The sequence below is a fragment of the Lissotriton vulgaris genome, chromosome 6 (assembly GCF_964263255.1).
Source record: "Lissotriton vulgaris chromosome 6, aLisVul1.2, whole genome shotgun sequence".
Classification (NCBI taxonomy): Eukaryota; Metazoa; Chordata; class Amphibia; order Caudata; family Salamandridae; genus Lissotriton; species Lissotriton vulgaris.
The window spans coordinates 1,668,841,811-1,668,858,720 of record NC_141694.1 but is presented as its reverse complement, the minus strand read 5'-3'; the positions used below and the strand labels follow the sequence as shown (position 1 = coordinate 1,668,858,720).

General features: G+C 40.9%; 1 protein-coding gene across 3 annotated transcripts in view; it reads right to left on the bottom strand.

Moving 5' to 3' along the window:
* Window positions 1-16,910, bottom strand: part of RCOR3 (REST corepressor 3) — a 302,941-nt gene that overhangs the window by 85,900 nt on the left and 200,131 nt on the right. For all 3 annotated transcript variants that reach the window (XM_086927837.1, XM_086927839.1, XM_086927838.1), the window contains one exon: window positions 906-983. In XM_086927837.1, the coding sequence (XP_086783963.1) occupies window positions 906-983 (78 nt within the window). The remainder of the gene's footprint in view (window positions 1-905; window positions 984-16,910) is intronic.

Below are 16,910 nucleotides of genomic sequence, written 5' to 3'. Positions count from 1 at the left end.
ATTATGCTTTATGGGTTCATATGATGGGACAAGGCAAATGTGCTCTTTTCATCAATTTGTTCTGTGCTTACTTCCCAAATGACTCAAAGTTGCACCACTGAATCGTGCTTGGGTGCACATGTGACACACATACATGCCCTAAGTGCATGTATGTCTGCCACATGGCACAGTTGAAAATGCACAGATTTGCATTTTCAAAGGTATTCGTTATTTACCTAATCCTTAAAGCACATGAGCACTCACAAATGTGCTTCCTACATGCCATTTACCGATTCGGTAAATCCCGAATCAGTAAATTATTATTCGGTAAATACCGATTCGGTATTTAACGAATCAACACCTACATGGCAAATGGCTCAATACCGGTCGGTAAGCCTGAAATTTACCGAATTTCGGGTTTACCAACCGGTAATGAGCCACCTACATCGGGCCCTAAGAGTGTTGTGGCACACTATGTGGTACTTTTTAATAAGAATTATCTGTGGAGTCACTGGTGAATCAGGAGACCATGCCTCAACAAATATTTTACATAAAGTCACAAGTGCTGCGTACTGCATAATTGTAAGCGTGAGGTCCACAAGCCATACACATGGAGAAGTAAGCAGCTGACATCACAGATACTATTTTTGAGTTAGAAAAAGGACCCCCTCAGATCAAATAATGACACACAGGAAACGCCACAGGAGATATGCAATGATCATGTTATAAAATCATACTGCCCTCTTGAGTCCCTTGCTGCCATAATTGTGATGTGTTGCTGGTAAGAACAGAGAAGTTGATCCTCCTCTGTGCAAAGGAGTACCTTGTGTCAAGATTCAGGCACATATTCATAGGAAAAATGCAGTGTTACAACTTAATGGCACATTTTAAACATATTGTACATGATTTGTCTGAGAAGTTTTTACCTCAGGTGGCTTAAACTCTTCTATTCCGCCTTCCAATTGATGTTTAAGAGCACTGTTGATTTGTTTAGCATTTTGAACCTCAAAGGAAAAATAATGAATTTAAATAAGCATACTACTATGAACAACGAAACCTGTGGAATAAGACAACAATACAACAGTAATTAAATATTTAACTATTCTCCCATTTACAACCCTTAAAGAGCCAAGCAAGTCATGCGAAAGGAAAGCTTGCACTCACCTTCTGAATACATAGTACACTAATGAATGACTGTGTTAAGGATAATTCTACAAAGTAAGGCTGTACACTAGTAAAATAAAATCCTCTAAAATAAGCCATTTTGCATGTGTGATATTATTATTCTCTAAAGTCACTCATTACCAACGATCATTCAATTGCATCATTCTAAACCATCATGACTACTGAATAACCACATTTTTACAGACTGAATGAAACACGAAGTTGCATGTAAAAAGTTCGAGGCGACCTAACTGTATAACAGAAACAGGAGATCCACTGCAATCCTAATGTAAAAGCCTTCAGGTAAGAAGACACCACTTGAATGCATTAAGGCACAGTGGGCAAGATGTATCAAGGTAAATTGCGTTCGCAAACGCTGAAAGTCGCAGAATTTCAGCGTTTGCGATCACAATTCAGCTGAATGCAATGCAGGTAAGTAGAAAACCACTCGCAAAATAAGGAATCTCAAAATTTGTGATTCCCGATTTTACGCAAGCATTTAGAGAATCGCAATTTGCGAATCCCTAAATGCTATTCTGGGAGACATCGCAAATTGCTATTTTGCTGTAAGGAATCGCAAATTACAACCAACTTCAGGTTGGTGGTAAATTGCGATTTCCTTTAAAAATGCAATTTTATGCATTTTTCAAAGTGCCATGTGGCGCACATACATGCCTTTAGGGCATGCATGTGCGCCTCATGTACACACCTGCACATTTCAGGGGTGCAACAGGGTGTCCTTTAGGAACCCTTGCACCCTGAAATTGTGTGCGCAATTTGCGAGTACCACAAATTGCGCACGCTATTCCCATTCATCCCTATGGGCCTCTTGGCCTCGCAATTTCGAGTCACAAATAAGGAATGCCTAGGAATCGCTAAATATTAGCAGATTCCTACCTACATATCAGTTTGCGAGTCTTTAATAGCGATTCACAAAAAATCGCTATTAAGGACTCGCAAACTTGTACTTTGATACATTCATATCTTCAACTTACTCATAATTGATGTGATATCCCTTCAGGTCATTGGTGATGAAACACATCTTTATTAAATTACATTAATAAAAAGATGATAAGTATTACCGTAATAAAATCCACTCATAAAATGGTTTCACAGAGAATGATGAGGTTTCCCCTGTAAGGCTTTTCCAGACCTACAGAACCATGCATCGGCCCCGTCAGATCCCGTCTGGTAGGAATTCGATTAAAGATACCAGATTTTTTTTAATAATAGGAAGATTGGATAAATGTTATTAATATCCCTAAAGTAACCTTGGCAGAGGTCAACTAGTACAGGGCAGTAACATTTCCTTTTTCATTAAAGGTTTCATTTGTTACCATCCATATTCTTTGTCTGCTTTTTCAGAAGGACAAAATAAAAGACGGTGAATTCAATATATAGACCTCTACCTGGTTAACACGAAAGTAATCCGAAATTAGTGACCCCTGTGTAGCAGCATATACAGGATAAAGAAGCAGAGCCCTGATTGTAGAGAGGAAATCTTTCTGAAAGATGTGATTTGAAGTAATGGAGAACTGGTTGATGGGGAAGGAGTTGGGGGTGGGGGTCAGCGGATTGAACCAGATCAACAAGCCAGAAAGACAAAAAGGGCTCCGATTGTCCAAAGATGCCCTGCAGCCCACCCTATGAATTTGGACAGCTACGAGTGGAAGATTGTATTTAAATATTTCAAAGCTAAAAAACTGTATGGCAGGAGAGCATATGGGCAAGAACAGGCTAACTGTTACTGGGTAACAGACCATCAACCCATGAAAGAGATAGGGACATGCAACATGAAGATGTTTTTAGAAAATATTCTTTAAAAGATTATCTTTCTTTATTATCTCAATTTAAAAGCATGTCACTCTTGGACATCCGGACCAGATTCCATGGCAATCATCGCAGATGTTTCCGGTTGGCTATCTATAATCTCCCTATGGGGGAGGTTTTTATGACGTCCTGTAATGGTTAATAGGTCATGTAACAGTATAATGTCCTGAATATATCTTTACTGGCACAGGGGTTTTTGAAGAGTAGCAATACAAACTATTTCTTTATTATATCCAGAGACAAACCTTGAATTCTGGGTACACCAGTTATTTGAGGGTTTATGTTCTGGTATCTACAGCAGTTTTAGAATCACTTTAAATTGGAACACATTAATTCCTACTACTACCTCTTGATGGACCATCCTGAAGGAAATTGGTGGTGTCCCCTTTGGTCTGTTTGACAGCTCCAAAGATAAAGCTGAAGGCATCCAAACCATGAATGGGGACAGGTTTAACTTTTTTCAATCAACTTGCACACCAAGTACTCAGTATATTTGAAGTCCATATGAGTGGAAGTGCCACCGAATCCATCAGGATATCAGCAGATTAAAATAGGTGCTCACAGGAACCCTGAATCACAGCAAAGGCAGCCTGAACTATTGGTACCTGGATATCTATCTTCCATGAGATTATTCTAGTTGTGTGACTCCTCATGCTAATTCCTACTACTCTTTGGCCACTTAGGGTCTGATTTAGAGTTTGGCAGATGGGTTACTCTTTCTAATGGATATCCCGTCTGCCCTATTACAAAGGCTCTATGTCTTATGGCGCTTGTAATAAAGAAGAAGGACTACCCGCCACTGTTTGACTTACTAACCTGCCAGTCAAAGTCTAAATCAGGCCCTTGGTTTACCTTTCTGGACTCATTGACCTGGAGGTGCACCTCCTAATAAAATACCACAGTAGAGGCATTTGCTGATTAATTGATTTTTAACTTGATAAACTGCTGAGAGTGTATGTTTGGCATTGCAAATAGACACCAAAGGTAATGAGTATCCCTAACCATGACTCAGTATTGCTTACTTGGATAGTTTTACCCGACCTTTTTACTGCTAGGAGAGCCCTTGGAACACCAAACATTAAGAGATACTGCGTGCAGCTTAGTCTTTTTTTATCTGATCTGTATTCTGCATTTCAGCATGCAGGTTTTCCAAATGCCCACAACGCTACAGCACTGTGGTGAAGACAGTTAAGCAGGGAGGATTTATTTTTATAGATGGTCGCCCAAAATGACCACTAAGATCTCTAAATCATGCAAGACTTCTAAGTCTTGCAACAATATATAGCAGGTCCCATAAAAAGTCGTTCTTTCCTGCAGAAGGTTTTTCAGCGGACAGGTCATGCAGAAATCGTTTTCCAAATATAATGAACGCAAGAAGCGCTTTTTGATCTGAGCACTTATAACAGCCTTTGCCAATCTTAGTGAGCAACTCACAATTATGACAACAGATGCCTTGTGTGTAAATGTCCCTCATTCTAGGTGTGTCCAGGAGGATGTCCATCGCTGGATACCACAGCAAGTCACAAATCAGCCTGAGTAGGTGGTAGGTTACAGTTGCTTTCATTATTACCGACTCCAGCAGCATTTTAAGGCATATGATTTTTCAGCGTAGATTATTCAAGTTTATAGTGACATTTGTATTCCTTTTTGTGTGCTTTACTTGAAAATGACACATACCTTTGATTGAACAAACACCTTTGCAGCATACCAGAAAAGTTTTTTTCTGAGATAAAATATATGTGCTGCATCCTGATACGTTGGAGTGGAATAAATAAATACCTGCACTGGGAGTTTAGTGCAAGGGGTCTATTTATATATTTACAAGGCATGCTCTACTAACTTAATTGCCTCTTGGAATCTATGATTGAGGGAAATTTGCAAATCTATAAGGAAGTGCCTTAACGAGAACAAACTGGCTACTCCTGTGAGGTAAAGTGGTCATATTAATTTAACACAATTGTTAGGTATGCTATGCTGATGTCAGAATGCAGTGCGGAAAGTGGTTACATTATGCCCAGCACCCGTGCAAGACCGTACTCTAAATCACCTGAATTTATATATCTTCAGAAGCGGAAGTGAATAGAGGGGTTCAGAGTGTGGGTGATACCTGTACAGAAACGTTGCATCTTAGAGTGACGCATTATGTTAAACATCTGAGTAATGGCAAGACTACGTCCCTTGAAGACACTGGACTCTTTACGGGTGTGCCAATGGCAGAAGCCATTTTGAAAGCTGCAGCCGGGACTTTGCGTGGTTAGAAGTCCTGTAAACCTGTCCTCCTGCAAAGTTGATGAGTCATGCTTGGATTCAGAGGAATACTTTCACAGTACCCTGGAAAAGAACTAGACTTGCACTTCTTGTTTTCCACAAGAGTCAAGCATTACGGTCTTGAACTCTATTTTGCACCTTGTTTGTTTTTAAGAGCCATTCTTAAGATTATGAACTTCATTTTTTTGCTCAAATATAATTTTACCTTAAATAAATGAAAAGACAAAAGGTGTTTGGCAAAACAGAGACAAGTTGGTTTAACCCGTTGCATGCGTCGGATGGCCCCCGCCTGTCCGACGTCACAGTGGGCGTGTGCGGAGGACGGCAGGAGGCCATCCAAAACATGCCCACTCATTAATTCCTCAGCACCGCAGCAGAATTTGCGCTGCGGTCAAGGGGTTAATTAAACACAGGAGCCGGGAGAGTATCGACAGAGTCGTGTCTGATGACAGTCTCAAAGTACAGAAGTTTGGGCCGCACATATATACATTTTGTGGACACAATAAAACACTTTGAGGTTCCTTGAAAGGGATCATAGTAGTAAATAACAATCTTGGTTATCTGATAAGGGACATAGACGGCTCTCTACCTTGGGGAGAGCTAGTGTGGGCCAGTGTTTATGTGTCCAGATATCTGTTGTGGGAGCGTGTGATCACCTCGTGCAGTGTGCATGTCGTGTCCTGATTGGCTGAGTGTTTCCATCTACATGTGGCATCTAGCTTTGTGCCAATTTTCGGGAACATGGACCTCTGGCCAAAGGTTTTTTATTGGGGCCAATTTCCTCAAACCAATTTGTGGTGCGACTATCTGTGGGAACGATCAGGGTTTTCCCTGAGTGCACGTTTGTCTATGGGTAAAGCGAGACGCCACCTGTGACCGTGGGTTGGGGTTGCAGGGCCTGTCTGAACACGTATCTCTGACTCTGGGTTGATGTTAAGGTCACCTTGGGTGAATCCGACAGCAATGAGGCAAGTTTGTAAGAACTCCTATGAATAATGTGGCAGCAATTCATATAATTTTATCCGAAATTCTCAATATTGTGCGTACAGGTGTGATAGTGTACATTGATATTGTCTTTACTGATATTGTTATGGGTGTCTTGATTATGGCGTACACTGACATTATTTCTACTGGTATCAACATTTTTATGCTTGCATGGATTATGACATACATTAACATTTTATTTAATTATTTATAGAGTTTTGTATAGCGCGGACTTGACCCTTGGGTATCAGAGCGCTTCACAGTTGCATATGGAACATTTGTGATACATTTCGATTGGTTATATAGAAACATTTCCTGTACAATAGTTTCTAATCAGATTCAGCAAAACGGAGAATTGCTGTATAAAATATTCCTGTACAAGACATTCTTATCCGTTTCAGCAAAGTAACATTCCTGTACAAGACATTCCTATCTGTTTCAGCAAAGCAACAGTATTTTGTATACAAGGTTCTGAAGTGGTTTCTGTGGGTTTTACCACAAGACTGGTTCAGGATTGATGTTTGATATTCAATGCTAAAGGGTAGCCTAATCTTATGGAAGGAACTTGCTGATTAGGAAGCTTTTCGCTTCCTTCTTGAAAGCTGCTATGTTTGGCATTTTTCTGATGTTTGGAGGGAGTGAATCCTAGATGCTGGGGACTGCTCCGGAGAAAGCTCTGTCATGTGTTTTCTTCTCCCGAAAGCAGTTCTCTGGCACTCCTAGTTGGTCTGCTTCCCCCTAAAAGCTGTATTTTCTGAGCTAGGTAATTGGTGTTTTGTAGTGGGGCGCTTTGGGAGTAGTACAAGCCAGTTTGAATTGAATTCTGGCTTCGTAAAGTAACCAGTTTAATGCTTTCAGGTAGGGGGAGATATGGTCATATCTTCTGGATCCAGAAATGAGTCTTGCTGCCGCATTTAGACAAGCTTTTAGTGGAGCTGTGGAAATTTTTGACAGACCTGCTAGAGTTGTACATCCGTATTCAATCCTTGAGATAACCAAGGACTGGACTGCTAGCTTGAGGTTCGCTGTAGTGATGAGTGGTTTCATTTTTTTAATATAGTTCAGGTGAAACCGGGCACTTTTTGTCATTGATTTGATATGTGCTTTCATGTCTAGGTTTTGATCAAGTGTGATTCCCAGAGATTTTCGGGATTCCACTAGTGTATGGGTGCAGTTTAGTGCTGTGATCATTTTGGTTCATTCTTTCACTTCTGTGGGTTTCTTCGGTGGCGATATTACCAGAAATTCTGTTTTTTGTGCGTTTAGTTTCAGATGATTACTAGTTAGCCAGTGGAATGTCATTCATTTTCTTTATGTCGTCCATTGATGTTATCTTGATGTAAATCTGAGTGTCATCAGCGTACATGTGATAAGATATGCAAGCGTCTCAGAGAATTTCTGTGAGGGGTTCGACATAGAGGTTGAATAGTGAAAGGGATAGTGTTGAACCTTGACGGACTCCAATTGAATTTGGGCAAGATGGGGAAAGCGTCTGCTTGACTAGGAATCTTTGAGTTCTGTTTTGTAGGAATGATTCAAACCATTTCAGAACAACTCCAGATAGTCCCATCCTGTCTTGCAGCCTGGTTTAGCAATTTTCCATGGTTTACCGTGTCAAAGGCAGACAACAGGTCAAGAAGTACTAATAGGCATGTTTTATTGTGGTCTAGGGCCTGTAGCGCATCATCCACTATGTGTAGGATTGCTGATTCTGTACTGTGGCCCGGTCAGAATCCGGATTGGCAGTCGTACAGCAGCTTGAAATTGGCGATGTGGTTGCTTAGCTGCTTTCGTACACATTTCTCAAAAAGTTTGGCGAGTATTGGGATATTGGATACTGGGCGAAAGTAGTTCCGCTCTGCCGGGTCCGCTGTAGGTTTTTTGATGATGGGGAGGACTTGACCTGTTTTTAGGCATTCTAGTAGGATCCCTTGAGAGAGTGAGGCATTTATTATCTTTGTCCATACTGAGACGATGATATGATTGATTCTTTTTAAGCATTTAGATGGGAGGGGGTCATTGTAGTGGTTGTTGGGTTTAATATCGGATAGAGTTTTGTCAATGGAATTCTGGTCATATAGCTTGAAAATTGCCCAATGTGCATTGTTTTTCTAAATATTGTGATTGTTTGTCTTGGTGTCATTGTTTTGAGTTGGTAGGTACCTAGGCAGGTTGTTGGCTGCCAATCTGAGCTCTCTTTATAGCGTGTTAGCCCTGTCAGTGAAGAATGTAGAGGATTATTCGCAGCTCAGTTGAGTTTTAGTAGTTTCTTGTGCGGATTTGGCCAGCTTATTTGATTGTTGCTTTAATATCTCGAATAGTTTCCGCGGTATGTTTTTGGCGCGGTCTAGTTCTGATCTGACGAATTCCTTATTGAAATTGAGTACTTTTTTGTTGTACTTGTTTCTGATCTTTCTGAGTGTTTTAAGCTGGGGGGATGATGGGTGCTGTCTCCATCTTCTTTCTGCCAGTCTTAATTTAAGCCTATCTTCATTCAGTGTCTCATTAAACCAAGGATTTTTATCCTTCTCAGCTATTCTTTTTAGTTTTAGTGGCATGTTCGAGTTGACAATATCCGTCATTGATTTAGTGTAGTGTTCAGTGAGATCGTTGGCGTTTAGCAAGTTGTTTGGCGGATTTAGTTCCTTCTCACATCTTGCTATAAGCAGTTCCATATTAGGTTCTTTAATGTCCCGGGACCACTTTTTCTGTTTGACAGACTGCGCAGTTTTTCTCTTTATTATTGTGGGAATCAGGAAGGTTATGGCAGAGTGATCCAACCAATCACAAGGAACAATTAATTGGACTGAAACATCTTTATTCCTAGCTATTACCCAATCTAAGGTTGCCCCTTGCGACTGGGTAGACTGTGTACAGGCTTGAGTAAGGTTTAGGTCTGTCAGAAAGTCTTTCAATGTGTTGACCTGTTTGTCATTATTGTCATTCCAGCGTAAATTGAAGTCGCCTAGGAATATGTAATTATTGTGACTGTTAGAGTTAGCCCTGATGATCTCCATTAGTTGTTCTATGAAAGTAGCATTGTTGCCTGGTGGGTGGTAAAGCGCATGTAGGTTGCATATTTGATTGTTTGCTGTTCTTACGTTGAGTCATAGGTATTCACAAGATTCGAGAGGGTCGGATTGTATTTGGTTGATTTCTATATCCGACCAGTGTATGTATGCTATACCGCCACCTGTCTTCTTTTGTCTGTCTAATCTAATAATGTTAAAGTGAGGGCACACCCGAAGATTCATGATTGGGGAAGATGATTCCGTAAACCATGTTTCTGTTAGGATTGTTATGTCTATTTCCCGATTAACGATGAGGGCAGCGATGTCTGAGGAATGTTTTGCTGCAGACGACAGTTGATTAGTAGGCCCATTAGTGTTGCCGGTTATTTGGATTTGTTGTAGGTTGTTATGGTTGGGTTTCCTATTCTTAAGCCAGGATTTTCTATTGGCATCGATCTGGACTGACTTAATTTCCTCCCCTCTGCTGCTAGTTTCCGGCTCATATGATCGTATTAGGGTTAAGGTTTCCTCATTTGTTAGGTGTTTAAGATTTCTGTCTGGTCGGCTAAGCCTATTTGATAATTGTATGATTGACTCTCTACCCTTTTCTTGGGAGTTAAGCGTTAATTTTTGGACATCTTTGACTTTGGCGTGGGTGCTTACTGTGATTTCCATTATTTTGTCCAAAGTTTGTAGTGCGTTTAACATGTCCTTTGATATATTACCTATTTTCGTTGGAAGAGTTTCGATTTCTTTCTGATATTGTGAAGATATTTTGGAAGTATTCGACTTCCTATTTCGAGTTTTGCTTGTGTCCTGATGTATTCGAGCTTTGGTTTCTTTAGTTTTGCTATTTTTGACATTGGTTCGACATTTAGTGCCTCTGATAATGGAGTGGGATCCGCTTTCTGAGACCTGGGCTCTTGGTCTTAAGCTATGAGGATATGAGTTACCTAAGGTCCGTGGCGTACTTTGAGATGTTGTAGAGTGGGTTTTGAGAGGGGTGTTAAATCTTTTCTTTCTGGGATGAGGTTCCCGTTGACTGTTCTATGCAGAGGAGAAGACTTATCCCAAGATACAGGCGATGATTCTTCTCGCTGAGGTGGCGTTGGGGTTGTATTCGCATAAGGTGTAGTATTTTCACTTTTCTCTGTATTACTTCCTTCTAAAGCGCCCCCTCTTAGTGTTGTGTTTACTTGTATCATAATAATTCGTGGATCTATAGGGTCTTGGATTGTTGCAACGTCTAAGGTGTTACTGTTGTAGGTGAATAGTGTGGCTTCATGCGTGATCCGTTGTTGATTAGGGAGTTTTGAGTTATCTACACACTCTTTTAGCGTTGAGAATAGGTTGTCGAACTTTTTTAGCTCATTGTCTGCTGCTTGCATTAGTACAATGCCGTTCTTGTAGATAGTTATGCATAGATTCGCTCTTAGACTTGGTGACGGAATAGTCATAAATTTAGTTCCACGAAGGATGTTATTTTCGTTTTAACGAGGAGTATCTTCGTGATGACAGTACGCCATTTAGCCGTTTTTTCTGGTGAAAAATATGAGGTCATTAATAATTATGCATTTGTTTGGATTGAGGTACGGGTCAGATATCAGTGTGTCTGGGTGTTTTCTAATTAGGTTGTGTTTGAATTTTTTGGCTGCATTCTTAGATAGGTTAGTTGGGTACTTTATGACAAATGAGTTTAAGACTGTTGATTCTAAATTGGCTCCCGCCATAATAGAAACAAAACAAAAAAAAGTGCAGTTTGATCTTACTTGTACGACAATGCCTGCCTCTTGCTGCCTGTAAGGTTATTTATTGTTGCTGTGTCCTCTTTGCTCCCTGGAACCTATATTTCCCTTTAACTTGGTTATATTTAGTCCTTCCAAGATGGCCGCCGTCTTAGTTGATTAGGCTCATCTCATTGCAGTGAAGACCTTTCCTATTTGGTGTTCAGTCCTTTTTCTATTGCTCTTTTAGTCCTCTTTCTATTGCACTTTTAGAGTTGTAGTCATTTCCTCATTGCATTTGCATTTATAAGTATCAACACTGTTGCGCGTGCATAGTTCATGCATTCATTGACATTGCATTTAGGGGCATTGACATTGTTATGTGGGCATACGTTATGGCATACAGTGCCATTGTTTTTTATTGGTATTAACTTTGTCAGGCCTGCATACATCATGGTATACATCAACATCGTATTCACCCATCCTAACAAATTTGCACTTTGTTGATTTTTATCAAGATTCTTTTTGGGGATTGGGAAATCTATGCACTTGTTATTCAACCATCAATCATTTCTTGGATTATGGAACTAATTCTGTACAGTTTTACTTTCACCAGAAATTCCCTCTCAATTACAAATTCCATTTCTAGACAATGCCCTCATAGAGAAATCAATGGAACCATGCTGGCTCAGAAAGGCTATTATTAGACAAATATATTGCCAAACATTTATCTTGAAGGTAAGCCAAACCACAGTGAAGCATAGGAAAAAGTGTTGAATTTCCCTTCCAAATAGAGAGTGGGAAATCCAGAGACTATTAGCAGATATCAGCGCTACTGCAGAACAGATTAAAGCTCAGCTGTGCAACCAGGCAGTGTGACAATATCCATTGTCTCTGTTTCTCTCTCTTGCCCTACATCTCTTTCTACTGTAGTCTACTGTTAACTTATACTGCAAACGTTTGTGGTTGGCAGTGGGTTTGATAAAATGTGGAAACTTGCATCGCTCCTATTAGATCTGGTTTGTAATGTTAGTGCAACTTGACAGGTGACTGGATGTGGTGTAGAACATTAACAGACTAATGTCTCTAACAGTTACTGAGACAAAAAAACAACTATAGAAGGTATACATCAAAAAGCACCTGCACATTCTTTTTAATGCTGAAAATGTTTACTGTCCCTGAAGAAAAGTGGCCAGCTGAGGGGTACTTTGCATTTAGCCACATGGACACCACAGATAACCCTATCCACGGATACCAGTATTAGTGGGTCAAAACAGGGGGAAGGGTGCCCTTTACCACCACACTAGACCTGCAATATCACCTGGCTCAAATTAGAGTTAGTGAGAAATGAATGACTGCTTTCAGGACAAAACATGGACTCTTTGGATCGTCTATCATCCTTGCACCATTGCAGTTCTTTATAAATGGTCAATCATGTTTATTAATTAGTCCTCTGCTCAGAGGTGAGGTTTACCATATTTTGATTTATTCACTTTCACAAACTTGAATGTATTCAGCATGTTTGTATAGTTCTACCACACATGCACCAGAACCACATATTTGCAAAGCCAGATATTTCACATGAAAAGAGTGGAATTACTGGGATTTTTGCTTTTTCACCAGGGAATTAGGATGGATACTAGAAAGGCTGCTGTTGTGTCGATTTAGGTGTTTATCTTTTGTGAAGGAACGTTTCCTAGTATGTGTCAAATTCTACAGGCATTTTATTCATAATTTTCGTGCCAAAATAACACCGATCATAACTGTGATAAAGTAACAAAAAAAACAGTAGATTGGAATAATGAATGTAAATGCCAGCATTTGTAAAACGCACAGCTACCTCTGGAGAGGTGTCCCGGCACTAGGGGCCGTCGGGAAGATTAAGAAAGCTATTGCCCAGAGTCACAGGGTGTTGGGCTAACCTGCCACCGGAGCTGGGGATCGAACCATGAACCCTGTGATCCGGAGTCAGGCACCCTGGCCGATGCGCCACACCTTGAGTGGTCAGTCTTTAGTCTTATGCAAAGTCTATCCACAGCATCATAACTGGTTCAATATAGTCTAGACGATCCAATCTATGTTTAAGCTGATGACTCAAATATGGCTCAAGGGTATCACTGTTTCTACAATGACATTTTTAATCGCTGGAAGTACTTTCATGTGGATAGTGCATTGTCCCATTTTGGCCAGATCACCAGGTCTTACAATTTTTTAATTCACCAAAAGCCATCTGCAAGAAATTGATGTTTGCTCATTTTAATTGCGTTATTATTTTACAACTATAACCAATTGTGACACGACAGATACTCGCTACTGCCACTTACATCCTTCTGGAATCACCGAGTTCTACAGAGCAACAATATGTACATGTTGATGATACTACTGTCATTATGAAGGAAATCCAGGAACTCCTTCAATGAATAAGAAGAGATATTATATCTGTTGTGTGACCCAAGAGAATGAAATACTCTCCACCCCCATCTCAGCCTGAGAGAACACTCACAACTTCCTTGAAACTCGCAGCTCAAGTCTAAGTACACTTCCACAAACAAAAGCCTCACACTGCTCAAAGGCCTCAAGTAAGCCTGATGTCCCCATGTATTCTCAAGACCACAATAGAAACAAGCAGATCATCAAGTTACTGTAGGAAACCTGGTACACTTTTGATTGCCCTGAAAACTGTGCAGTAAACCTGTACCAAAAACTGCACATACTAAAGGAAGTTGCTTAGCCAATTCCATCTACTACAAAAAAATGAATTTCAGAGCCAACCATGATTATAAGGCAGAGATACCATATATCATCCTATGGGATAGTCGTAAAGGGGATACAGAGAGTAAGACTAATGTTTATGTTACAACAAATAAAAAGGAATTTGAAGAAATTATGAATTAGTAGCAAAATAAATAATTATCCTAGAAAGTATAAACATTATGTTCAAAAAATAGACTTCTTCATTAATGAAAATAAAGTAATTAGTCGTCTAGGATTTTTTGTTAAAGAAAACCAAGGGGGCATGCTTTACATGCATATCTTTCACAAACTGCTTCAATCCCTGAGTTCAGCCCATTGGAGGCCAAGCTGCTGATTGTTTCCTTAAGCAAAGTGGGGTCTCAAAGATCTACCGTACCTCGATTATTAACACATCGGGTACTCTGGACCATCTTAGAGCACCATGGGAGAGATGGTTTAGAAACCATAAGGATGCAGACAGGCGCTATGCCCTGATGGCACCAAGGATGCTCACAATCTCTTTCAAATTGCGGCTGATTCAGCTTTACTATCTACACACTGCTTATCTATTTCCAAAAAGGCTACACTGAGCGGGTCTGATCCGCATGTATTCGCTATGGGGCATCTCGGGCTGACTTTTTCCACGTAGTGTGGCAGTGCTCCACAATCCAGGGGTTAGGGTGGCGGTGCTGGAGGTATTGTCTGAAGTGCTTGGCTGGGAGTTTTCCTTATCCCCTCTAGTGGTTCTATTGGGTTTCCTCTAGGGATCCAGGGGCACAAGGGCTAATCAATTATTTTTGGGGATAGCTCTGCAGTTGCTAAGGAAGACATTGTTGCTCGATGGGCATCTCCCTCCCCGTTCACACTTGCCCAGTGGAGTCGACTGGTGCTCCTAACAAGAAAGACCAGTCTACGAGACTAGGGGCTGCCCTCTTAAATCCAACAGGGTGTGGGGTAAATGGCTGGGTCAATAGATAGGTTTGCTCGCCCACAACTGCTTGGATTGCTGATGTTCATCATTTACAATAGTGTACTATCTCATCTGTATGCCAATGTCTTAAGAATGTGCTGTGAAACCTTCTTTGCTGAAACAAGCGTGTGTCAAATTATACCCATTGTCTTGTGCCTCAAAATCAATCAAATCTGTTTTATAAAAAAAACAAAAAAACAAGGGACCGGAGCTAAATGCCCACTCATCAATGACGCTGACAGACCAAATAATAGAACTGTCATTTTTTATCTCCTTCCCATTCAGTGATCTAGAATTAGTAACCACCCTAACTCAACAGGTCAGGTGAGGGATATGTGGAAAAAGTCCTGGAGGACCGAACAGGCAAAATGTTCCTCCGCAGGACCTGGCTAAACAGGCAATAGTGTTTGGTTAATTTGTAAACTGACGCCAACATCGTAGCCTGGCAGATGTCCAAAGCAGGCACTCCGTGTGCTGTCTGGTGGAAGCAGCTTTGGTGAAATGAGCCTGCTGGCTCCTTCCTGGCCCCCTTTTAAAATATATTTACAAAAAGAGTCATCCATCTGGGCATGGTCCATTTCTGAACTGCTTTTCCGTTCTTCACCCAGTAGAAACCTGCTAACATCCGATCATCAATCCGGTTGGTCTTCAGTGCGATCGATGTAGAAACTGACAGTACTCTTACAGGTACATGCATCAAAGTATTTTGCGATCGCAAACGGTGCGAATCGCAAAAATCGTCTGTTTGCGATCGCAAAATTTGCTTTTGGAATGCATGAAGGCCCTCGCAATTTGAGAATTCGCAAATATTTGCGAATATTCAAATTGCGATTGCATTTAAAGGCAATGCATGAAAATTTTAAAAACTGCGATTTCGCAATTAGGGGGAGCAAATTACCATGAGGTGGAACCTCATGGTAATTTGCTAAAACTTTGAAAAATGCTCTTTTGTGCATTTTTCAAAGTTTCATGTTGTGCACACACATGCCCTTAGGGCATGTGTGTGCACAACATATGTGCACAGATTGATTTCAGGGGTGCAACAGGGTGTCCTTTGGACACCCCTGCACCCTTGAAATCGCATTTTCAATTTGCGATTCGCTATTTGCTAATCGCAAATAGAGAATGTCTAGGAATGAATGGGGAGGTATTCCTTAATTGTGACTCGCAATTTGTGAGTCGCAATTAAGGAATATTAAGAAATCGCAATTTCTAGATGCATTGCATTTTGTAATTCCTTAATTGCGATTCCTTATTTTTCGCAATTAAGGAATCACAAAAAGCAATATTGATGCATGTACCTGTTAGGGTCTGGGTGATGGAGTCTCTCTTGCCCTTTGGACGTGTGAGGAGGAGTGAATCATACTGGTAGGGTAAAGGGATGCCCAATGTGGGAAGGCTTCACAATCTTTAAGCTCAATTTGCCTGGGAAGAAGGTGGGTGGACAAAGCGATTGCGCTAATTCACAGGGTGTGCGGACATGATCACTATGAGAAACACTGTTTTTAAGGTGAGCAACTTTAGAGGACAAGTGTGTATTGGCTCAAATGGGGTACGTTTCAAAAACATTAGAACAAAATCGAGGTCCCACTGGGGCATCACAAAGGGTTTTAGGGGAAGTATATGGACCAGCCCTTTCAAAAAACGCATCACTACAGGTAACTTAAAGGCAACTGTACAAAGGCCGATAAGGACATCAAATAACGTTTAACTGTGCCACAGAAAGGACTTGCTGGGCTAGAGACCAGGAGAAAAGAAGAATATCCGATAGCTAGGCATCTAAGGATTAGATGTGCTGAGAAGGCGAGCAAACAACTTACTTCACCCAGCATTCTGCATAGATAGTTAGCAGAGACACTACTGGTTGCCAATATCACAATCATGATTTCGGGAAGGGGATCAAAGGCTGTCAGCTGTCAGTGCCTAATCCCCAAGAATCGAGGTCTAAATTGTGAAGGCTCAGGCGCAGAACGCTGCCCTGTTGTTGCGACAGGAGGTGCTCCTGAAGAGGCAACTCAATTGGAGGACAGATGCTTATCACCAGTTGTGGGTCCCATACAATCCTGGTGCAATCCATAGCCACTGTGTTCACTTTAGCTTGTTCGTTCATGATCTTCTTCAGAACCTTGGGCAGCGGGGGCGGGGGGACTTCAATTGAAGTGAATGGCATCACAGAAGGACAACTGCCTTGGGAACCACAATGCGCAAAAATATGAACACTGCGTATTCTCAGCAGTGGCTAAAAGA